General features: G+C 35.4%; 1 protein-coding gene across 1 annotated transcript; it reads left to right on the top strand.

Annotated features, from left to right (window-relative positions):
- Positions 1–1,151: 1,151 nt before the first annotated feature.
- On the top strand, positions 1,152–26,158 carry myofl (myoferlin like). The gene is made up of 53 exons (XM_026261581.1): positions 1,152–1,382; positions 1,987–2,042; positions 2,143–2,234; positions 4,813–4,921; positions 5,031–5,130; positions 5,603–5,760; positions 5,839–5,967; positions 6,235–6,297; positions 6,635–6,685; positions 6,853–6,883; positions 7,022–7,137; positions 8,187–8,313; positions 8,404–8,540; positions 8,613–8,669; positions 8,849–8,892; positions 9,105–9,187; positions 9,362–9,400; positions 10,202–10,326; positions 10,609–10,722; positions 10,882–11,059; positions 11,141–11,265; positions 11,345–11,454; positions 11,946–12,138; positions 12,279–12,434; positions 13,112–13,243; positions 13,360–13,523; positions 14,776–14,890; positions 16,629–16,731; positions 16,945–17,081; positions 17,248–17,412; positions 17,541–17,628; positions 18,138–18,215; positions 18,296–18,477; positions 18,568–18,726; positions 19,534–19,635; positions 19,716–19,877; positions 20,600–20,765; positions 21,081–21,154; positions 21,413–21,515; positions 21,635–21,762; positions 22,200–22,355; positions 22,445–22,536; positions 22,626–22,796; positions 22,910–23,058; positions 23,439–23,578; positions 23,683–23,771; positions 23,849–23,944; positions 24,489–24,630; positions 24,717–24,816; positions 24,950–25,128; positions 25,223–25,332; positions 25,424–25,571; positions 25,686–26,158. Exons 1-53 carry the CDS (start codon positions 1,295–1,297, stop codon positions 25,719–25,721), a joined length of 6,147 nt encoding a protein of 2,048 aa, XP_026117366.1. The 5' UTR covers positions 1,152–1,294; the 3' UTR covers positions 25,722–26,158.
- Positions 26,159–26,403: the final 245 nt, after the last annotated feature.

Here is a 26,403-nt window from a genome sequence, read left to right as displayed (position 1 = left end):
AGTTGAAGCCATGAGCTAACTATTTCATTAATCAGATTGTGGTATGGCAAATTGAAGCTTTTTAAAGACATATTAAATGCATCACAGGGTGAAGAACCTTTTCCCCTCAGTCTTTATAGACTTGTTACAGAGATGTGGAGAGGATGCACTCTTCCGTTTATCTCTGAGATAAAAGTGTACATAATGCCCTGGAGGAGAAAGTAAGAGCGTTTGAGAGAGAGAGAGAGTGAAAAGGTTTTCAGTGTCTGGATCCTGCCCTCGGCGGCTGCAGTGGGCTTTTTGGTTTGAGCAAGAGACCCGTTTTATCATTTGGTTAAACTGGTTGAATAGACATGTAATCGTGCCCTCCATATTCTTTCCCTAGAGCAATTCACATGCTTTTTCAGCACTTAACAATACACCAAATAAATTGCCAGACATTCATTCAGCCCAATTTTATTAAGAATCTGTTCCGCACGATAGGTTATTTAAATAAAGATTTACGTCTTTAGATTTGTAAAATTGTATATCCCCAGGTGAAATAAAAATTAATTCTTTAAAATACACACGTAGAATATTTGGCTTGAGACGAGGCAGAAAAACAGCGCTTCAACTCAATTTTTATGTAAGTTGTCATTTACCACCATCGTCTGGTAGTTAAAGAAACTACAAGTTATAAAAAGTCTTCTGTAATTCTATGAACAATGTCAAATAGTATATACAAAGTAAGCCTATCAAATAACTACAATATTTCTGTTTTAAATATAATAATATTTCCCCTGGATTCAAAAATAAATGTGTTTTTCTACAGTTTTACATCGCTTTTAATAAATGTCAGTCTCACAAATATTAAATTAATCGATGTAAATTAATATTCCACCACAAGGTGGAGACTGAGTACTATTCAAATTTTTCAAATTTCTATTCAAATAATTGCCTTTTGTTTGTTGTGTGTGAATTTAGACGCAGACTGTTCACTGTTCGTTCATTTCGCTCTTATTCATTTGTATGGCCACTATTTTTCCATCGGATCTGCTAAACCCAGTTTGTGGGGTTATATATATATTCTAAGAATCCAAATAAAATTATAATATAAATAAAATATCAGTTTAACAGTTTAAATATAAAGGGGAAAAAGTGATTGTTTGAGGTTCCTGTAACTGGACTACACATGGTCCCTCCTCTCATTCAGCGCTTCTCATCTCTCCAGCAGTACTTCCTTCTCTGATGGTCAATGTTTCTGCTCTTGATGATGAAGTTTATCTATTAGGTCGATGTCTTCTGTGCAACAGGAGCCGAATTCACAATTGGCAACATGTTGAAGGTGGTTGTTGAATCCGCCAAAGGAATTCCCAAAAAGACACTTGGAATTCCGGATCCAATAGCAGGAATCATCTTTAAGGGTAAGCCTTCACGTTTTCCCCTCAATGAGTTATTATTATTATTATTATTATAATATTATTATTATTATTATTATAATAATAATTATTATTCGCATTTAATGAGTTAAACTGTGCGTTTGAAAACCTAATTAAACTTAATTAAAATGTAACTAAAAAGTTGAGTCTTTTTAAATATCCTATGTACAAATATGACGTTTTTATCGTAATTTTTTTTTCTCTCATACGTTTGAGATGCGTTTGTTTACATGTAAAGTACAGCAAACGTCCTTATAAGGGCTTGGAATGACCCATCCTTAGTGAAACGTCCTTCCCATAGAATACACTGTAAAAAAAAAAAAAAAAAAAAAAAACAAACATGGAAATGTGCATTTATTTAACTCCAGTATAAGATTTTACTTTGGTGTTTTTGTTTTTTTTTGTTTTAGATACTCCTGTATATAGAACATTTACATTGTAGTCCCTAAAACTAAATATAGGCTAATGAATAAAGAATTAAATTAATAAAACGATATTTTAAATATGTTTTCAGAGTCAAAGCTGATGTAGTTTGATTGGTAATAAGATAGTTCTAGTGTATTGACGGCTTACATATTTCAACTTACAGGTGAAAAAAAGAAAACAAAAGCCATTGACAAAGAATTAAATCCTGTGTGGAATGAGGTCAGTACAAGTCATAGTGGTTTCTTTTTTGAAAGTGATGTAATTGAAATCAATGCATCTAAGATGTGAAGATAACCTAGACCTGATTTTGCCATTTCAGATTATTGAGTTTGATTTGAAAGGTACCCCACTGGATTCCTCTTCATTCATTGATGTGGTTGTGAAAGACTATGAAACCATTGGAAAAGACAAGTATGTTTGCATCCACCACTGTTTGAGCATTTGTGGATTCTAACAAGCCATAAAATGGCGAGCATGGTGAAAGAAAATATATTTCTTTACATTTCTGCTGGTGAAGGTGGTTTATGTGGTATTCTGGATTTGCCAAATGGGTGTGGTAGGTTTCCCTGCAATCATTTCACACTTTGTGTAAATATCACTGAAGTTGAAATCACTGCAGTGTAAATGATAAACCTAAGGGAGCCTTGTGCTTTTGTTAAAGCTCTGTGAACTTTTAGGAGCAGCAGTGGGTTTGTGAGATTAGTTAGTGGAGTGCAGAGTTAGACACAAAAGCCTTTAAAAGCCACTGCCACACCCAACCACCTTGTCTAAACTTGCTGAGTTATGGTGGCGAGAAACTCTGAGCAGTCCAAAGTAGCACCATCGGTGAGTCCTTTAAAAGGCTTGTTAGATTCACATGCAGCCAAACCGAACCGAGTGAGCATTTGGTTTGGATCAGAAGGTTGTTTTTTCTTCCATGTGGCAAGTGTTACTGTGCAAAGTCTGCCATGATAGTGAACTTTCCATGAGTCATGCAGATGACTTCTCCACAGCTTTTTTTTTTTTTTTTTTTTTTCAGTTTGCAGGCTTTCATATGTAAGCACATACTTGCTGAAGTTTTGTATTCTTTGTTGCCACGGGCTAGAGAGTAACATAGCAACAAATGTAAAAAATAAAAAAAAAACATTACAAATATAAACTTGTGACACCTTGCTTGATTTCAGTGTTTACAAGCATTAAATAATTAAATTCACAATTGGCTTTGGCTTAATTTGGGAATTTAAATGTGATTTTGTAAAGGATATTCTTTGAAGGAATTTCAGGAAGTTTATCCTGATTTTATCCTCATCATAGTTTATGACTCATAAGTAAATCATGTGCGTGGTTTCTTTATATATATATATATATATATATATATATATATATATATATATATATATATATATATATATATATATATATATATATTCATCTCTTGGATATGTTCTTTAGGCCTATGTTAAGTCAGTTTCAGAAGACCACAGGGATTTGACAAAGGAAATGGCAGCAGATATTTTTGGCATGGAAAAAAAAGTGCTGGTACTGGATGTTTACTGAGTATTTACAGGGAGTGTTTAAATAATCCAAAATTATGTTCCAAAACAGACAAGCTAATGTCAGTAGCCCTCTCAAATATGTTTATAATGCAATAAGCCAGTCTTCAAAAAACCTTGATTTTGGGTGATCAGGACTATTACACAAAACAGTATGATTTATTGATTATGATTTAGTGATTATGACAGATCATGACTGTTGAATTTCCAGGTATTACACAACAGGCATGTTAATCTCCATATGATGCTGAGTCCTGTCCATATGGTGAATTTATCATTCATGATGTAAATTATTTATATTACACTCTTACTCACTTCACGTTATGTGGGTCTCCACAGAAGTTGTAGACAAGCTGTACATAAAATGAAGGCATAGTACAGATAAGTTGTGTTCTCAGGCGTCCCCCCTCTGAAGTTACTCTTTTTCTCCCCTCTGCCTGGCACATAAGTCTCTGGCCTAGTGTACTTGCTTCCAGTTGTTTTCCCTCTTTATTTCAACTTTTTTGATCTGCTGTACAGTAACCAGGATTGAAAGGGGACGTATCATAGAATGTACAGACATACTTTAATGTTTTCTGCACAGTTTATTATACATCACAATATTACAGAAAATGCTACAAAACCACCTCTCTGTATGCAGTACATCACCGTTCCAAGGTGTCAGGTCAAAAAGAGCACAACTTTTTTTCAAAATAATAAGAAATGTTCCTTGAACACCAAATAAGCATGTTAGAAGGATTTCTGAAAAATCAGGAGTAATGAATGCTGAAAATTCAGCTTTGATATCATAGAAGATTTATTTATCAATATTAATATTTGGACTGTATTTTGATCATATCAATTCAGCCTTTCTGAGCATTAAAAAAATCATACAGACCCTAAACTTTTGAATGGTATTGTATGTACATTTGTGGACAAAAGAAGCAACTTTTATAGTAATATTTCATTATTTATTTTTTTCTGTACATGTATGTACAATGAAAAAGCCACTGCAAGTTTTGGATTTCTTCTTGAAGGAATTTTAGATTAAGACATAATTTCTAAATGTTGTGACATAATTGTAATAGGGTTGTGTAAATACAAGGATGCTGTTTTATTCTTGACAATCCATATTTTCCCCATTTCGAAATCTGGTGGTTGAGCCCACCCAAGATAAGTCACCCTGATTCATCAGCCATTGCAAAACTATAAGTTGTCTCTTTCAGGTCTTTGTCAGAGAGTTCTGACTGGACATGTCCTGAGTGAGAAAAGCAGAAATGAAAACGAAATGTAAACCTATTCTGAAAATGTTTTCTGCTGTCGTTTCACTGCTTAAAATCAATTTATACTTGATTTTATGCTCTACTCTATATGCAACATTACAAACAAAAGCAGAGAATCGCTTAAACTGTATGTCCAATTTGTGTAAATATTGGAGTTTGCGTCTCTGTTTAGTATTGTTTTCCTCTGCTTTCTAGATTTATTGGTTCGGCAAAGATCTCTCTTAAAGAACTGGCTGCTGGTCAGACCAGATCTCTTCCTTCCAAGAATATTCCTCTGATTAATGAGAAGAAACAGGAAATTGGGGTAAATATGTTTGTACAGTATGGACTTCAACAACAAGAATGATGCTGACAAACATATAATAATTGAGTATAACTATTCAAACTGCATTCCTCTGCATGTCCTACTTTAGGCAACTATCAGTTTAACGATCGGTTATGAGCCTCCTGCAAGTACTGTCCCGAACCCAAATGATCAAAACATGGGAGATGGCCAAACCGGAGAAACTGCAGGTATTTTCACTTTCGTGCATATAACTCTCCTATATAAACTGTTGTTCTTTTTTTTAACCAGTTGGGATAGACTGCCCTACAGAACTGCAGGAAGATTTTAGGCATTTGTGTTTACATACTGTATGGAAATGATTGATGCAAATGAGGACAGAACATGGAACACCCACAAACACAAAGGACACTCTACCAGAGCCTGCCACATTGTCTCTTTATGCTTAACAGTAATAATGATTCCCATTTTAACTATGCTGTAAAACTCGGTCATTCAGAAATCAATGCAATATTGCAGTAAAAAGTTATCTATCAACACATTAACATCTAACCGCCCACATTTACATATCAACACCGACTTATACAGTATTCATCACCTTGGCAAATCTTTTTGTTTTGTGAAGTTAACATAAGTCATTTACATCTATGTGTCTTAATACATACATACATGTATATATATATCTGTTGGCTATGCTTCTAGTTGGTGAAGAGGAGAAAGGTGTTGATAGTGATGAAGATGCAGGTTATGTGGCTGAGCCAGGGGCACCTGGAGTTTCTCCTTCTGGACAGCCAAAAAAGATGGTCCGTACAACTCGCAAGCGACAAAGAACTTTGGCCAACAAACCCCAAGATTTCCAGGTACGTATTCCTCTTGCTGAACATCCTATCTGAGAAGTTGGTGAGCTTTAATCTGCTGACATTGTTATCTTTACTTAGATCCGTATTCGAGTAATTGAGGGTCGGCAGTTACCCGGCAATAACATAAAGCCAGTCGTCAAAGCAAGTGTGTGTGGACAGACACACAGAACGAGGATCCGAAGAGGAAACAATCCATTCTTTGATGAGGTATTTTGGTTTTTAACGTGCCCATCTGTATCTGCTTCCGCTTCACTCTGCACTGTACCTTTTTTGGCTAAAAACCTCCTGGCTTTTTCCTCTTTTCTTTTTTCCTGATATTTCTGTCTCTCTTCACTTGCCTCAGTGAGTCTACAATCTCTTAATTTCTCATACGTACATGTTTGGTTGCGGCTACTTGAACCAAAAGTTTTGTTTCTGTTAGCATTTCATGGCCTGTCTTGTGAATATAATTTAATTTAGATGACGTTTCCACAGATTTTCTTCTACAATGTCAACATGTTGCCTTCTGAACTTTTTGATGAGAGCATCATGATTCGGGTAAGATGAGTCTTTATATGATCCTGGCACAACACAATCTCCAAAAGTAGAGAATGTTTATCTTGATCAGCATTCTATCAACCAATCAATCATAGCCCCCAACCCTATGACTAATATTAAAATCTGAAGACACTGATTGGTTTATAACAATGTTGTTCCTGGATCAAACCAGGATGAGGATACAGGAACATGTCCTGCCTTTGCAAATCTTGTTAAGTAAATAGTTTTATATTTGAGAGAGAGTTTGTACTTTCATCTCTAGTTCACATTATATGTAGACCATGGTTGCCACTTTTTACGGTCTGTCTTTTAATAGATATTTCTCTCTTAAATGTAGGTGTATAATGCCTACTCCCTTAGAGCAGACAGTCTTGTTGGGGAGTTTAAGGTATGCGTTCATATAATCCATGCAATCCTAATGTCATTTGAATATATTTACCATGTTTTTATGACTTGGTTAGAATCTTAATATCTTCATATCAAGCATATGTGAATGCTTTGATATTGAGCATACAATATGTCCTTACAAACTCCTTACAAACCTTGTTTTAACAGCTGGATGTTGGCTATGTCTATGATGAGCCTGGTATGTGACGAGTTTGGCATTTGGATTCTGAACTGTTAAATTGTGCAACATAATGAAAATTGTGTAATGTTAAAAGTTTAAAAAGTTATCACGCCAGTACACATTCATATTAGGTAATCTGTGGTGTGTCTCTGACAGGCCATGCAATCATGAGGAAATGGTTACTGCTAAGTGACCTTGATGATTCAGTCTCTGGAGCCAGAGGTTACCTGAAAGTCAGTATGTTCATAGTAGGCACCGGAGACGAGCCACCGGTAAGCTCCCAAGTACCCATCACTCTAAATGTTAAAAGGGGTCATCGGATGCACATTTCCCACAAGTTGATATGATTCTTTAGGGTCTTAATGAAAATTATTTTACAAAGTTTAGTTAAAATGTTTTAATGGCAGTGTAAAAACACCTTTTTTTTTTTGCCCCTCTTTTCCGAGCCACTATCAAGACTGTTTACTTTAGCCACATTCACCATGAAACTTGCCAAGTATCTCATTATTTGGAAAGGCGATTTGCAAAGATTTGTTAAAAAAAAAACATTTCTGTTGGTGAAGCTGCAGATCTATTTGAGAAAGGGGAAAATATTTTAGTAGATAAAAAAAAAGGCCAGGCCAGAAATATAATAATTTGTTTCTAGTTTTCAGTTCCCGAATTTGAATTCAGTTTATAATGAGGAACCAAATGGATTGTGCAAATATGGACATTTTTAATACAATTTTCAGCATGAATTGTAATAAACGTTTCAAAATGTTGCCATTTATATTTGGGGGAAATTAGAGCATTAATTGGGAAGTTAAGAAATTAGGAAATGAACTGTTCTTTGTTCATCCACCCTAGTAAATATAAGTAAAGATTCAAGTGCCATTTTAACATAATTTTAAAAGTCGCTTGGGTATATTTTTAGCAATATCCAAAAAAAAAAAATATTGTATGGGTCAAAATAATTGATTTTTTTTTTTATTCCAAAAATCATTATAATATTATGTGAAGATCATGTTCCATGAAGATATATTGTAATTTTACGTAAATGTATCAAAACCTATTTTTTGATGAGTAATATGCATTGCTAAGAACTTCATTTGGACAACTTTAAAGGTGATTTAGATTTATTTATTTATTTTGCACCCTAAGATTCCAGATTTTCAAATAGATGGAACTGACCCTATGAGTGGTTTTATGGTCCAGGGTCACATATTATAAATTATCTATTCAGAAAAAAGAAAAGAAAACATATAATTATTAATTAATTAAAATCTTTTGCTGTGACTGGGTGATAACATTGTGTGATACCTATGATTAACTTGTTGGTCAGGTGGAAAAGCAAGAAGCCACTGAGGAACAGGATGACATTGAAAGTAACTTGCTGCTGCCAGCTGGAGTCGCTTTACGATGTGCTACGCTGAGTCTAAAAATCTACCGTGCTGAAGACATGCCACAAAGTAATCATCACAGCTGCAATTCTATATACTCCTATTTCTATTCCCATAGTCAGTATCAGTAATATGCATCTTTTGTCACTTGATTTTCAGTGGATGATGCATTTGCCCAGACAGTAAAGAACATATTTGGTGGAACAGATGATAAGAAAAATTTGGTGGATCCTTTTTTAGAAGTCAGTTTTGCTGGCAAAAAGGTGACAACAAAACAGATGTTATTGATGCTTATTGTTAAAAATATGCCTGATTGTTAAAGAATTGTGATGACTTGCTTCATTTTGGTCTTTTAAGGTGTGTACAAGATCGTAGAGAAGAATGCCAATCCAGAGTGGAATCAGCTGATTCACCTGCAGGTTAAGGTAGGAAGGGCGCTAACCTGGAAACTAGGTTAATCGGTTAATAAAACTGAATACATATCAGATTTATTAAATCAAATGTAACAATTTCTATGGAAAATGCCTAGAATGCTTTATTAAACAGCGGTGGCTGAAGTCTACCACACAAACTAGGTGAATAACTCTTCAATCTTTCCTTTTAGTTCCCATCAATGTGTGAACGCATCAAACTTACTGTATTTGACTGGTAAGTTCTTCATATGACTGATCGTTTTACAGCTCAGATTTTTAATGTTTTGAAATAATTATTTTATGCTAAACCAAGGCTGCATTTATTTAATTACAAATACAGGGAAACAGTAAGATTATGAAATATTATTACTATTTAAAATTACCATTTTTTGTTTTAATGTATTCCTGTAATGGAAAAGCTGAATTTTTGACTCATGCTTTTCACAGGGATCGGCTGTCAAGGAATGATGTTATTGGGACCACATTCCTTAATCTGACGAAAATAGCATCATCTGGGGGCGAAATTGAGGGTAGGGTTATCTGTTTGTGTCTTATTGGGTGCAGGTTTGAAGTCATTTCAATTTTAGATCTGAATATCAGTGAATATTAGAATATTATATAAAATAGAACTTTCGGATAAAGGCTTACTGTCGAACAGAATGTATCCTGTCTAAAACCTGTACTAAATCCTGTTTCTTCACCAGAATCACCCTCAGAAAATGGACTGCCTCCTTCCTTTAATGGTATTGTGAATCTTGTTAAATCTCTAAATTGTATTACATATATATACATTATTTTTTACATATTTTACATTGTTACGAGACCTCTCTCCCCAGTCTGGCATAAATGGCTCAAATAGTTCCTGTATCAAATGAAGGCCCGCCTTCTGAAACACAAAATGCGCTGTGATTGGTTAGTTGTGCCAGTGTGTGTTGTGATTGGCACCACTCGACCCCTGGTCGGGAAATGTCACGCCACTTACCATAGCCACCTGTAAGCTTCAGTGTAAATATTGCATCAAAATCAAATCAATTTGAGCGCGATTTAAACCCAGATGATTGTAACCACTCTAAGCTCTAAGTCTGCCTTGGGAAAGCTAGCGTCTCTCCGACATTGTGATAACACTTGTTGCCTTCTCTAGTGCAGCTCAACCAGGTCTTGTCCCATTCGTCGATATGTGTTATATCACAAATCCCGGAAAATATGTGTGGTAGTGCAAACGAGTTGTTCGTTGTAGTTTCTTTTAAATAAAATATCTCCTTTTGAGTTGGACTTTGAGCTTTGTAACTTTGCAGATCCTTTTTATGCTCAAACAGCAACATTGAAACTGTTTGAAAACTGTCATTATTTTTACAATTACATTTGGTGGCTATGTTGGTGTACAATTTACACACTTTTGTTTGTTAATATTGGATGTATATTAGCATTCCTAATAAAATGAAATATCAATATTTTTTATGTTTCTTATGTATCAGTTGTCTTGTTGATTCAATGGTCATCTCAAAGTATCTCTAACCAAAAATTATAATTTTTTTTTTTTTCAGTGGACACCACAGAATCTGAGGTTGGATTTCTTCCGGCTTTTGGGCCTTGTTATGTTAACCTTTATGGAAGTCCAAGAGAATTTACTGGTCTACTTGACCCATACGAGGATCTGAATTATGGCAAGGTGAGTGTTGAAAAAAAAATAAAAAAATCCTGTGCTGGGGGATTGGTGAGAGCTACAATAATTTTTTATAAATACTGACCAAAGCCCAGCAACAATCTGAGATGGAAACCATTTCTGCAACACATTGACTTTAAAGACAATATTATTTATATGAACTGTTTGCTTTGCATAAAAAAACTGAACAAACAATACATGCAGCCATTTTTAATTCACACCATCAGTTGTTGGTTGCACAATCCGTGGCAGTTGTCAGAGCTGTTAAACTCGGTCTGTGTGTTTCAGGGTGAAGGGGTGGCGTATCGGGGGAGGATTCTGATCGAGCTCTCCACTCAACTCGATGACAAAACTGACAAGAAAGTGGAAGACATTTCAAACGATGACATTCTGGTGGCACAGGTGACGACAAACATTTTTCACACCATTGCTTCATGGAGTAAACATTCTTCTAAATATATTTTTTACATTGATTACAAAAGACTACAGTCCTGAAATCATAATCCATGTTTTTGCACAACAGAACTAAAACTTCTTGTTTTACGCACTTTTACTGTGCAGAAGTACCAGCGGAGAAGGAAATATTCCTTATGTGCCGTGTTCCACAGTGCCTCCATGCTTCAGGAGCCTGGAGAACCCATTCAGTTCGAGGTCAGCATTGGAAACTATGGAAATAAACAGGACTCCACATGCAAACCTCTGGCCTCCACCACTCAGTTTAGCTGTGCTGTTTTTGATGGTGAGTTTCTCAACAGATACAAATGTGAGCCACTTGAGACTTGCATTGTTTTGTTCTTAAATTGTTTGTGTTTCTCCATAGGTAATCACTATTATTACTTGCCCTGGGCTGATTCTAAGCCTGTTGTTATCCTCACATCTTTCTGGGAGGACATAAATCACCGTATGGATGCGGTGAACATCATTCTCTACATTTCTGACCGACTGGTACGATTTGAATGCATTTTAATGCCAATCAGATAAAGAATTCAGAGCAGTCACATATTTTGTATATCTCTTTCTTTAGCAATCCAACATTGTCTCTCTGAAGACGGCGCTCCTGGCTAAAGTGTCTGACTCTCGCCTGGCTGAGATTTGGCTGAAACTTATCACCCAACTCATCGATGACCTTTCCAGGTAAATCCCAGAAGCTAAACTTTCTTATCTTCCTCTGTTTTATTACTTAGAGTTAGTTGCACTCAGGGCATTGTTGAACTCGGCAACAAAATTACTGAAGAATTTGTTTGTTTTCAGGATGTTTTTATTATTTTGTTAATGATAATAATGAATGCATTGTGATGATAATCAAATAATCTGGATTTAAATTTAATTAAACAATTGAACCATATTGTTGATAAAAATATAACAAAAATTTGCACATAGCCCCCCCAAAAAAAAAAACTATATGCCATTTCAGAGAAAGTATAATGGACTAAAATGAAGAAAAATGACATAAAAAAAATACTGACTGAGTTAAAATAACATTTTTGTCAAAGAAACAAAAACGGTGACTAAAACAACAACAAAAAGGTCAAATGTAAAAATGAGAAAACAAACACTGCCTTGTGACTAACTTTATTTGCTTACCATGTCAGACACGCGAGTAACTTGAATCTTGTTGCTATTAGTTACCAGCTACCAAATTTGGAGGGCAAGTCGAATCTTACAGAGCTTGATATTCAGATCAAGAATCTGCGGGACAAAACCTTGGCCGGGGTCAAAGAGGCGGCCATTCGCATGAGGGAGGAGGCCGTTGATGTTAGAGCCACAATGCCTGATATAGAGGACTGGCTGGAGCGACTACAGCAGATCACAGAGGAGGTTTGCCATTGCCTCATGCGACACTAATCTTGTACTGAGTTAGAGTTTGTGTGCAGAAGGGAATGTTGTATATCCAGAAGTCAAATATACATAATCAAAAGCCCTATGAACATTCAGGTTTGTTTCCATTCACAATACAGCCTCAGAACAGTATGCCTGATGTTATCATATGGATGCTAAGAGGAGAGAAACGAGTGGCCTACGCCCGAATCCCAGCCAATCAGGTTCTCTACTCCACCCACAGCGAGCAGGCTGTCGGCAAGTACTGCGGCAGGATGCAAAGCATCTTCATGCAGGTAAAGAGGACCATTTTGAAACTGAAAGTTAGATTGGTACAACACGAGGGTAGTTGACACATTTCATATCCATGGCTGTTTTATTACTTAACATGAAGATTTCAGGTTTAAATGTTCATGTATGTATAAAGATGTACTGTATATTGGTCAGTCTTTCTTTCTGCAAGTTCCATTCACAATTAAAAGTTTTTAACACAAATATTCAGTGTAGTAAGTAAATAATACGTCACACTAACTGTTATTTATCATTAAGTAAATATTAAAGTATAATAATCATTTTTAATTAAAGCAAAGACTCACCAATCTTCTGACATTTATCAGTTTTCTAATATACATATACATATATATATATATATATATATATATATATATATATATATATATATATATATATATATATATATATATATATATATATATATATATATGTAGACATGCTGTAAGAATAAACCTGTGGCTATCTATTTGACATATGAGAAAGAAAAAAATATACTCATATGTTTAAAAAAAAAAAAAAAAAAAAGGATTTCATTTTTGATTAAGATTCAACAGTAAACGGACATGCATGCAATACCAGTTTGTGTCAAATTCACATTTCCCAATCACATTTACTATTTCCTAATAATCCAGATTCATTTAAAAAAAATAAAGATTAAATGTAAACTTGTTGTTTTCAGTACCCAATGGACAAAAACAAAGGCCTCAAGATCCCTGTGCAGCTGCGTGTGAACATGTGGTTGGGTCTGTCTGCACATGAGAAGAATTTCAACAGCTTTGCAGAGGGAACATTCAGTGTGTATGCAGAGATGGTTAGTAAAAGTGAACACTGAAGTGAAACCTATATAATATTGATGTTTGTTGTGGTCTGTTGTGTGGAACTTCCCTTAGCAACACTAAGATGACCCATTCTGTTCTCTTGTGTTAGTACGAGAATCAGGCTCAGGTTTTTGGGAAGTGGGGAACCACAGGTCTGGTTGGCCGACATAAGTTTTCGGACGTGACAGGAAAAGTAAAACTGAAGCAGGAACGTTTCCTGCCGCCCCTGAGCTGGGAGTGGGAAGGAGACTGGTTGATTGCCCCCGAGCGCTGGTAAGCTATATATGAATGCATATTTCAATATGAATAAGTATTTTGCTATGATTAGCATGGTTATTGAACTTTACTTTTTAGCACCCACTCAGCTTAAACTACACTGCACTGCAAAAGTGTATTAATCAGTATTTTGTCTTTTGCAAGTAAATGATATCTAAATTATTTATACACCATTAATTCACTTGATAAGCAAAATTATGTAAATTAATACAAAAATATATTTTTACATATTTTCTTATCCCATTGGCCTAATATTTTGTCTTGTATTAAGAATAAACCTTACTAAAGATTGTTACCTTTTTGCACAAAAAAAGAAACAATTTGCTTATGTGGTAAAAAAAAAAAAAAAAAAAAAAAAAAAAAAACCTACAAAGAAACATTGAATTTTAAGATTTTTAAGAATGTTAAAATCAAAACTGAATAATGAATACTAAGATTTTTATACTTTTATACTAATGTACTGTGCTTTTTCTGTATTATTTTTTTTTAAAAAAGCCTATTAAAAGCCTATTAAGCCTATTAAAAAATTACAAAAATAAAATAAAAATACAGTAAAAATTAGAAATATTATTACAATTCCTATTTTAATATGTTTTAAAATGTAATTATTATGTGATGGCAATGCTGTATTTAAAAATGCAATATGCTGATTTGTTGCATCATTTATCAGTGTTAAAAACAATGTACTGCTTAATATACTTTTTAAAGATTTGTTTTTATATATATATTTTTTTAAACCATGATACTTAAACAAAAAAAGCACTATTCACTGATAAATAATTAAAGCATTTATTTGAAATATAAATAATTTGTAACATTATAAACATATTTACTCTCACATTTGATCAATTTAATGTATCCTTGCTAAATAAAAGTATTTATTTACATAGATGTTTATTTAAAAAAACTTACTGACACCATACTTTTGAATGCTAGTCTATGTGATTAGTGACATTGTGGTAAAAGTAAAGTGGGTTAGAGTCTATTTATCTCTTTCTAGCACACTGTGGTAGTTGGCATACAGCCGTAGTCGGCCCTACTGTAGCCTTAACATAGTCTCTCTGCCAGACCCTCTCTACTGTGTTTATATAGTCAGCTCATTTTTTACTCTTCCGGGCCTTTTGCACTGACCCCACTCTCAGCCCTGTGCTGTGTCATGGCCTTGGCTCAATGCTTGTTTGACTGTTTTGTGTGTGCTGATATAAATGTGTCGCTAACACCCCATCTGTGTGTTCTGTGCTTGACTCAGTCTGCTTACAGAGGCTGATGCAGGACATTCTGAATTCACAGATGAGGTCTACCAAAACGAAACCCGCTTCCCTGGTGGTGAATGGAAACCTGCCACTGAACCTTTTACTGACGTGGTGAGAAAATCAACAACATTTAATGTCACATTTTGAATTTCATACTGAAAATAGTATGGAAATTTAAAGCAGATGTATTTTTTCCTGTGGCCTCATATAAAGTTCATTCGAAGTTCACAACAAAAATCTGATTACACTCTAAAAAAATAATGGGTTAAAAACAACCCAGTTTGTGTTGTTATTAACCCAAGGGCTGGGTAAATATAGGAAAGAACTCATCTTGGGTTAATTTTACCCAGAAAATTAGGTTGTTTATTTAACCCAGCATAAGGGGTTGATTTAACGCAGATAAAGTGTTTACATTTTTACTATATAACTAGCTTATTTTTTTTACTTCATACATTAAATAATGTTTACAGATTAACTTAAATCATCTAAACTTTTCTAAAATAACTTCCTTTATTTTCCTTTAATTATCATTTCCAGCATTGTTTATATCGTTTTAATAGGCTTTACATATTGCCAATATTTAAACTCGTTTAACAAACAATAAAAAAGATAAAATAAACGTTAAACATAAGTAATTTGCGTGTTATTAATCAGTCTTTGTTGTTCTGTTTCCACCGGCGCTGCGTCGCACTGGTTCTCAAATTCCCCGATGTTCGGCGGGGAACTGCTCACATCTGAGGCCGCCCCCCCCTGCGTTTCACTCATAGTCGAAATATACTGCGATTGCCATTATAACCTTTATAATCAGGCTTTTCCATCTCTCGAAAAGACCGCAACACTCGTTAAAAGGTGATTCATACCACGCGCTTGTTGCTCTGCATACAATTGAACGATATTCAGCACAGTAATGATTTTATAGATAAAATAAAATCTAAACAAACCTGTATTTTACAGATGAATGCGTCAATTCGATGGTGCTAAGAACTGCTCTCTCCAGAAGAGAAGCAAATCCCCGTGATAAATAACTCAACCGCTGGGTTAAGTCTGACCCAGGATCTGAGTAATACAAAAACTACCCAAACATTTGGTTGTCACATTTGACCCAGGAGCTGCAACACAACCCAAACACTGGGTTGTTGTTTGACCCAGGGGCTGGGGTAATACAAAAACTACCCAAACACTGAAAAAATATCCCCAAAAAATTACCCAAAAGGCTCAACCCAGCATTTGGGTTAAAATAAATAACCCCAGATTTTTTAGAGTATAGTGAATTATTGACTCATTCTAATTTTTAAATTAATTCCAATGAATTTTCTTTCAAATTCTTGATGATTCTTTCATATCATGGGAATCTTTTTAATTAAAAAGCCCAATAAAAGTATCATAAAAGTATCTGTACAACTATATGAATAGCTTTATATGAACATCTGGGTAAGTTCACGAGATAAGCAGTGGTGAATGAATCATTGATTCCATTTAATTAATCAGTTTATCCATTTCTGATTCATTTATTTACATTGTGTCTGATTTGGTTTTCAAGTTGTAAGTTTCAACTCACTGACTCAGTTCAAAGCGGTTCTCGAGTTAATGCCCCACAAAACTATAACAATTCAGTTTTTTCATCACACCAAGCTATTGTATTGTATGGTTTACAAATACTTTTAAATGATACCTTCATGGTACTTTTATGGACTTTGTGTACTTGAAATGCTCTTGAAATGATTCAAAATATCACATTTCTCCATGGAATAAAGAAAGTTATTGGTAGGGTGAGTAAATAGTGATAGAATTGTCATTTTTGAGTGAAAGACCACTTCAGGTATTGAATGATGGGATTTGTTCTGTGCAGAATGGAGAGAAGGCCCAGAAGCCTCAAGAATTTGAGTGTCCTCCAGGATGGATTTGGGAAGATGACTGGAATTTTGACAGCAACAGGGCAGTGGACGAGAAAGGTCAGGAATTCTGGTTACCAGGATTAAAAGCCAGTTACAGAAGATTTATATTTCAAATGAATGTTGTTTCTTCTTAAATGTTTCCATTGCAATATTAAGCAGCACAATTGTTTTCAACAATAATAATGATAAGAAACCTTGTGACTCTGAAGACTGGAGTAATTCAGGAAGCCAGCGTTTATCAGTTTTTCTATTGTTTGTATTGAATGTCAGGATGGGAATATGGTGTCACCATTCCTCCTGATGATAAGCCCAGGTCCTGGGTTGCTGCTGAGAAAATGTACCACATCCATCGCAGGAAAAGACTGGTCCGACCACGCAGGAAGATATCAGACGCACCAACTACAGAGGTGAGACCTCCTCACTTCTGTTATTTTCTGATGTTTAGTTTCTAATTGTTCTTATTTGTGCCATGTTAACTTGTACTGCAACTGACTTTCACTTCTGACTGAGCATCAGTGAAATACATTAGTCAAATATTGTCTGCAGTATGTATATTCAATGTTTTCACAACAGAAGAAAGACATTGGCGAAGGCTGGGAATACTCGTCTCTGATTGGGTGGAAGTTCCACAGGAAAGAGCGTTCCTCGGACACATTCCGCCGCAGGCGCTGGAGGAGGAAAATGGCACCAGCTGAACGTGTGGGCGCATCGGCCATCTTTAACCTGGAAGGGGCTTTGGTTAGTCCATTTACTGTCTTGAATGCCTTCCTGTGGTTGTAGTTTAATGTCTAGAATAATAAAAAAATGGCGTGACTTATTTTATTTAGAACTTTTTCAAATGCCACCTCTTCCTCACTTGTTTATAGGGAATAGATGATGACGAAAAAGGCAGCAAAAAGGACACGACTAAACTCTTTGGTGCCAACACACCCACTGTGTTTTGCAGATTTGACAGTGAGTAATGTTTATTCAACCCTGCTAATTAAAGAACTCCTTCTAAATTCCTTACACTGATTATATCTCTGCGACTAACACACCCCTCCTCTTCCTAACAATCTGCACAAAACAAAACAGCAACAACAACAGTCAGGGAGCAAATAGAAGTCCTGAGTGGTGCTGATTAATGCTATTGTTATACCAAATTCAGCACCAAACACCTAGTTGTGCTGCATGGCAGAATCTCCATGGAAACTATAATAGTCTTTTAAATGGTTACTGTACATTACCGTTCACAAGTTAAGCAGCCATTATTACAGTCTTCAGTTTATTTTTAATATGGTCATATGGTGATATCTTTATGGAAATCGCAATCCATTTTTAAGGATTCTTTGATGTATATGAAGTTTAGCATTTATTTGAAATAAAAATATTTTGTGACATTATAAATGTATTTGCGGTCAGTCACGTTTGATCAGTTTAATGCATCATTCAAGTTTCACCCAAATCACCATGTGTCTCAACAGAGTCATTCATCTACCATCTCAGAGTCTATGTTTATCAAGCCAAGAATCTGTTGCCTATGGACAAAGACAGCTTTTCTGGTAAGGTATTGTTCATCTGATATGAACACATTCATCTTACACATGCTTTATTGTAATTTTTATTTGACTGTTTTACACAGATCCCTATGTGCATGTGTCATTCTTGCATGTCAGCAAGACAACAGAGATCATTAAGTCCAGTCTCAACCCCACATGGGACCAAACTCTTATTTTTGATGACATTGAAATCTACGGAGACCCTCGGACCATCGCTAATAACCCACCCAGTGTGGTTCTGGAAGTCTATGATAATGACCAAGTGGTATGACTCTGTTAATCCCAACTCTGGCCTTCAGAGAGTCTTCAAAAAGCACTTCATGCTTTGATCTTGATCCATGTGAATGTGTTGCAGGGGAAGGATGAGCCGATGGGCAGATGCACCTGTCTTCCAGTAGTGAAGCTGAATCCTGCCACCACATTAACCCCTAAACTCCTTTGGTTCCCCATCACCGTGAAGGGACGAAATGCAGGAGAAATGCTGGTAGCAGCAGAGCTCTTGCTTAAAGATAAGGTTGTTTACATTCTTACTTGCCATGTGTTTTCTACCTCTACACGTCAGGTTTATTGTAGTCATTTCTTTATACTATTATAGTTTTATTATTATTTTAAATTAGCTTTTAATTTGATATTTTCAGTGTTTGTTTTCATTTTAGTTAAATATTATATTGCTTTTGCTTTTTGCTTTTGTCATTTTTATGTTGTTTTTTCTTTTCTTTTAATATTAGAAAGTTTTAGTTTTAGTGAGGTTTCAACTTAAATTAAACAAAAAATCTAAAATGTTGCATTGGCAACTAAATGAAATAGTTCTAATAGTTTATTTCAGCTTTTTAAGAGTTTTAGTTTTAGTTAGTAAAAACCCAGCTACCCATACATTAGTAAACACTTTAAAACATGACATAATGTATGTAATTATTGACATATATCATCATATATTATTATTTATTTATTTTTCTTATAGGGCAAACCTAAACACAAATGGTTGTTTGCTATTAAAAATGTATCGAATACAGTAAATATGTGTATATATATATATATATATATATATATATATATATTAGCAGACAAGTCACTTTCATCTATCCTCATATAGTATAATTTAAATACTGTTTGTATCATAGGATTGTCTGCAGTTTCAAATTTGCAGGGTGTAGCCAGTATGTTTTGTCAAATTTAGCTGAATCATCACTACCAAGGAAACATGCAACTGCAGAATAGCAGTTTTACCCAATGACCTAACTGTTGTCGCCATTAGCGTGTTTCTTAACCACAGCACTATTATCATTTGCTTATCCACTGTACTGTTCATCGTTGACCTCAGGCAAATGACGTTAACCTTCCCCTGGTCCCTCCTCGAAGAGGAGAGAATCTGTACATGGTTCCTCAGGGGATCAGGCCTGTGGTGCAGCTCACCGCAGTCGAGGTAATGCAGTCATCCTCACAAATAATGCGGTAAAACCAAACCAAATTACTGCCAGTGTCTCATACTTTGTGTTTTGACAGATCCTGACCTGGGGTTTAAGAAACATGAAGGCATATCAGCTGGCTGCAGTGTCTTCCCCCAGTCTTATAGTTGAATGTGGAGGGCAGACCGTTCAGACTGCCATCATCAAAAACATCAAGAAAAATCCCAACTTCCCAAGCTCTATCCTGTTCCTCAAAGTGGTACATCACTTCCCTAACCTAAAGAAATACTGTAGCTATGGCTAGCCTAAAGAAATCAGAACTGCTGAAATCCCTCTGTATACAAAACAAAAGATAGAAGGATTTTTGCCACATCTGACCTTCAGTTGTTTTTCCAGCTTCCCACAATGCTAGTGGTGTTTGCTAAACTAAGCTGTGCTATTGCTCATTTTAATGGTTAGAGATTTGAATAAACTTTGATGCGTATCTCATCCCACGTCCTTTGTACTCACATAAATTATGAGACATTAATGTTGTTATTGTGTATAGATCTGCTAAATTTCTAAGTGATTATATTTCCGAATGATAAAATGGGCTAGAAACAAACCCCACAGACTAAGAATACTAAGAGTTTAGAGTGGCAGTTTTTGTAACATAGGGCAGTAAGAAACCACCCAGAACACCCTAGCCATCACCTAGCAACCGTCCGGAACATTGTAGCAACACAGACAACAGCGAGCTCCAAACTTAGAACACACTGGGACTGTGGTGGCAAATCAAAAGTCTTGATTTTAAAAGACCACGTGCCCCAAGAGTCTAGATTATATACAAAATCTGTCCTGCTTCCAGATTTAAACATGTTTTTGATCCCAAAACATACAGTGAAAATAAAAACACCAAACATCACTCAATAGTTCTGTTTTTAAATGAAGCTTTGTTGGTTTTGGACAGGCAGAATCCTAACAATCTCTCTCTCTCTTCAGCTTCTTCCTAAAGATGAGATATACACTCCCCCTATTGTGATCAAAGTTATTGACCACAGGCCCTTTGGTCGGAAACCAGTCGTTGGACAGTGTACTATAAATTCACTGGAAGAGTTCAGATGCGATCCTTATATAAGCACCGTCGAAGTGGCTATGTCTGCTAAGGGTAACATTTTATTCAAATGTATTTTTAATTAATATAAATGATAATAATAATTTAATGTTTTAGAAAGAAGTATCTTATGTTCACCAAGGGTAACAAAAGTAAAGGGTTGTTTATATATATATATATATATATATATATATATATATATATATATATATATATATATATATATATATATATATATATATATATATATATATATATATATATGTATGTATAAATACATACACACACACACTGCAAAGGTAAATTTCTATCAGCCATTATTCAAAGGAATACACAATAGAGTTATCTCCTGCATAATTTATGTCTCAGTGGCCATGATGGCATCAGCTCCCAGAGATGTGGTCATTGACATGGGGGACAGAATGCCCAGCCCTTCTAAACAGGTACAGTGAACAGATCTGAAAGAATAATTGTTTTCAGAGTAATTTCATACATTTGTAAGTCTTATGATAATATGTTAATAGGTAATCTTCTTTTCTGTTGCTACTCATTCGTGGTTTTCCCAGTGCCAGCAGAAAGTAAAATCTGTAGCCTTTTCTGTCGTTATACTAACAGTCTGGGAACTATGCTGTTATGGTGCGAAATAGCTGCAGATTGTTACAGCAAACTCACTTCTGTTATACTTATTGCATGTATTATAGGAAGAGGATACAGTGGACTGGTGGAGCAAATTCTATGCCTCCATTAACGAGAATGAAAAGTGCGGCCCTTATCTCCAGAAAGGATATGACACTTTAACAGTGAGTTTACTTGGCCGATCTTACCATCCTGTGTGGATGTTTGCATCCTGCTTATGTTTCAAAGCAGATAAAGTGTGACCATTGTTGTATAATTACAGTATTAAAAGTACATATCTGCTTCAGGTTTTAACACCGAGCTTGAGGCGGTCCCAGAATTCAGAGGGCTGACAGACTTCTGCACTACATTCAAGTTACAGCGTGGCAAAACCGAGGATGAGGAGGAAGACCCCTCTGTAGTGGGAGAGTTCAAGGCAAGTCTAGCCAGTCAGCTATGCACTGAGCTTCCTTTGCTTTTGAATCGAATGCCTTTTTTATATGTGGTGGAAGTTACCTTGACATTAAATATCTAGGCTGCTAACACAAAGATTGCCGGTTCAGCCTAGTAGAAGAGACTTTTGGATATTACAAACCCGCCCTTTCACTAGTATGACCTTGTATGAGGAATTCAATTTCAGGTTGTTGAGAAAGAACTGTTCTCCTACTTGTGTGAAGTATCATGTAATAATAACAACATTTTGAAGTTTCAAAATAGAGTGGATTCTGGACAACTTTAAACAGTTGGAGAAAAAAATTTGGAAGCACTCATAAAAAAAGCAGCAAAAAGAGTATATGTTATATTAGACTGCCATCTAGTGGTAGTCTAACCAAGAACGTTTTACTTGATTATAAAGTATGACTATATTTACAGGGATCATTTCGAATGTATCCGTTATCAGATGACCCAAATGTCTCAGACCCACCTCGGCAGTTTAGGGAGCTTCCTGAGAGCTGTCCTCAAGAGTGCCTGGTCAGAATCCACATCATACGCTGCCTTGACCTGCAGCCCAAAGACAACAATGGCATGGTGGGAAATACAGCCAGTTCACATGTAAAACAATAAATGATTCACAAAGCATCACTTTTGTAACATGAGCATATGCTTTCCTCATGAAGTGCGATCCCTACATAAAGATTTCTCTGGGGAAGAAAATTATTGATGACAGAGATCACTACAAACCAAATACTCTAAATCCAGAATTTGGAAGGTGAGAATATCATAAGTAATACATTTATATACAGATATTTGTGTATTCCTGTTGAGATTTTTTACAAATATTTTCAAATATGTACACAGAGTGTTTGAACTGAGTGGCTACATTCCACAAGACAAGGACTTGAAGATTTCCATCTATGATTATGACCTGCTTAGCGCTGATGAGAAGGTTGGGGAAACAATTATAGACCTGGAGAATCGACTTCTTTCTCGGTTCGGTTCACATTGTGGAATCCCTAAATCATACTGTGTGTAAGTGTTTATCTTATTAGGGGCTACTTTTTCACATGCAGTTTTATGATATCATTCCCTATTACTAGGCATATTCATTTACTCTTTTGATAATTCAAATATGTTTGGAAAAGATCTGGAGTGAACCAGTGGAGGGACCAGCTCAAACCATCACAGATCCTCCAGAATCTGGCCAGGATGAGAGGAATTCCTGCTCCTCAAATCGCAGATGATGGAAGTTTCCTGTCGTTTGGAGGACGAGACTACAGGCTAGATGAACTGGGTGTGCTTATAAAAATTATTAGACCTTGTCTTCAACTTGTGCCTCAACTTTATGTAAATAACTACAACTCAAATGTCAACTGTAAAGAAAAAAAAAGTGCTATTTCAATGTATTTTTGATCAAACAATCAAATAAATGCAGACTTGGTGAGCATAAGAGACAACCCCAAACTTCTGAACAGTAGTCTGAATATGAACTTAAGAACCCCTTATGTAGTAAATAAAGTAACACTTTGTTTTACCTGATTCAGCACAACTGTACATGATGTATGTTGCATTTATACTTTGGTGTGGAACTTGCAGCAACATATATTGCTAAACAAGCATTTTATGATAAAGTAAATAAGCACTAAAACACAATGGATATTACTTTGCTTATAGAGGCCAATAAAACCATCCATCCACATTTGGGCCCACCTAAGGAGCGAATCTGCTTGCATGTGTTAAGGAGGCAAGGCCTTGTCCCAGAGCATGTGGAGACCAGGACCCTTTACAGCACCTACCAGCCCACTCTCTCTCAGGTCAGTCCCCACATCCTCAGCTTTTCTAATACATACTCAAAGACTTTGCACTGGTTTATCCAGAAGTACTGTCTGTGTCGCTCATGTTCATTTTGATTTCATAGGGCAAAATCCAGATGTGGGTTGAAATATTCCCTAAAAGCCATGGTATTCCAGGACCCCTTTGTGACATCACTCCTCGCAAACCCAAGAAGTACAGCCTACTTTTCCTCACAACTGTAAAACTACTTATGTGGGATTGGTGTTGTAATGTGTCCCTTTACATTGAAGGTATTTCCTGCGAGTCATTGTTTGGAATACGACTGAAGTCATTCTGGATGAAACCAGCATCACAGGAGAAAACATGAGTGACATCTATGTGAAAGGGTAATATGTTGATTACAATATTAGCATAGTACTAACATAAAAAAATTGGTCATTAAGTACTTTTTGAAAGAAATTAAAACTTGGATTCAGAAAGGATGCGTTAAATATATCAAAAGTATCAGTATCTTAATCAGTAAAAGAATCCTGACAGAAATGTTTCAGGGTTTCCACAGAAATATTAATTGGCACAGTTGTTTATAATATTGATGATAATACTAAAAAGAGCACCAAATCAGCATATTAGAATGATTTATGAAGTATCATGTGACACTGAATACTGGAGTAATGAATTAAAATTCAGTTTAACCATCACAGAAATAAATATTCTCAACTAAATTAAAATAGACAGATAAAATATATTGAATTGTAATATTTCACAATAGTGCTGTTTTTACTGTATTTTTATCAAATAAATGCAACATTGGTGAGTATAAAAGACTACTTTCAAAGACATAAAAGATTAAACATGCACCAAGCTTATAAACATTAGTAGTAGTATATATGTATTTATTTATATTATATATGATTTTATGTATATCTGTAGGTGGATGCAAGGTATGGAGGAGGACAAGCAGAAAACTGATGTCCATTACAGGTCTCTTGATGGAGATGGAAATTTCAACTGGAGATTTGTTTTTGGCTTTGATTATTTGCCAGCAGAACAGTTGTGCATGGTGTCTAGAAAGGTTAGTGGTTTGGAAAAGCATAAATACATATTAGATGAGGTGTTTTCAATCAATGGTAGTCTCAAACCATGTGTTTTCATTTCCAGGAACACTTCTGGAATCTAGACAAAACTGAGTTCAGGATTCCTCCTAAACTGATCATTCAGATCTGGGACAATGACAAATTCTCCTTGGATGATTACTTGGGTGAATTATCTTCTTCGAATCAACCTATATACCCACCAGATGTTTAATCTTTCCTTTTCACGGATTATTGTTATGTATTATTTAGGGTTTCCTTTATGTTGTTGAATTTTTTTGGGGGGGTTTTCTCAAACAGGCACGGTGGAGTTGGATATGCTTCACCTCATCCCTCCAGCTAAGACCGCGGAAAAGTGCTCTTTAAGCATGCTAACCCAAACAGGCAAAAACGTCACACCTACATCACTCTTCTCCCAGAAGTCAGTGAGAGGCTGGTGGCCTTGTGCCATGGAGGAAGATGGCAAAAGAATCCTGGCTGTGAGCGTAGCTTACTGATAAAAATAAGATACATGATGCATAGTGCATATCTACAGTATACAAATGATAAAGACCGTTCTCTTTGCGGTGTTAGGGTAAAGTGGAGATGACTCTGGAAGTGGTTGAAGAGAAGGAGGCAGAAGAGAGGCCAGCTGGGAAAGGAAGAGATGAACCCAACATGAACCCCAAACTAGATCCTCCCAAGTATGAGAATATATCGAGGTTTGGCCATTCAGTATCATGTTTGATTATATAAACTGTGAGTAATACTGTGTGTTGTAATATGTTCAAACAGCCGTCCAGATACGTCCTTCCTTTGGTTCACAAATCCATGCAAGTCCATGAAATTCATTATATGGCGCAGATACAGATGTCTCTTCATTGGACTCATTGTTCTCATACTGGTGATCCTGTTTATTGGAATCTTCCTGTATTCCCTCCCTGTAAGTCTTTTCCATATATTATAATTAGTAAACAGCCAAATTATTATAAGCAAAATACCTGTAAGAATCACTATATCATGTGCATTTTCTAAATTTACCCTTTTATTCTTACAGAACTATATTTCCATGAAAATCGTGAAGCCGTATTAATTGGAAAATTACAAGATATTGGCACCGAAGCCTGCAGTGGGACACAACCAATAGAGAACCAGCAGAAATTTTATTTTTTATGTATTTTCCTCTACTTTCCTCTCCAAAAATACTTGAATGTACAACCTAGACCAAGTACTATTTTTTTTTTTGTAGACAACACTGGGTTGACAGATTACAATGATGCAAAAAGTTACATTATATTTGTCTGAGTTCCAATCCCTGATTATAATTATTTTCTTTGTTAATAATATATATACAAGATTAATTTGCACTGACCAAGATTAAATTGCACTGTTGTACAATTATGTGATTTATAGAGTGCATACTGTAGAAGTTATTTACAATGAGATTTTAAGCATGCCATTTTAATTAACTAAAATCAGATGTATCTGCTCATTTGTTGTTAATTATACATTAAACAACTATTTCTTGTATACTTGTTTATAATATCAACATTAGGAAATACATTGATAATATACAAATTCATGATATTTAATACTAGACCATTTCCACGAACAGAGTAACAAATCTTATTTTCTTTTTCAATAAATGATTCGTTATGGAAAATGCTGACTGTCAACCTCATACTACATTTTGCAAAGGAGTTGTTCTATTTTATGTTCGATATATAAGAGCTTTACAAATGTATGTGTACTTGCTACATTTCTTGCTAGGTTAA

Source organism: Carassius auratus, unplaced genomic scaffold (genome assembly GCF_003368295.1).
Source record: "Carassius auratus strain Wakin unplaced genomic scaffold, ASM336829v1 scaf_tig00215878, whole genome shotgun sequence".
Lineage (NCBI taxonomy): Eukaryota > Metazoa > Chordata > Actinopteri > Cypriniformes > Cyprinidae > Carassius > Carassius auratus.
Note: the sequence above shows the minus strand (reverse complement) of the source record. Positions and strands in the feature narration are given on the sequence as shown.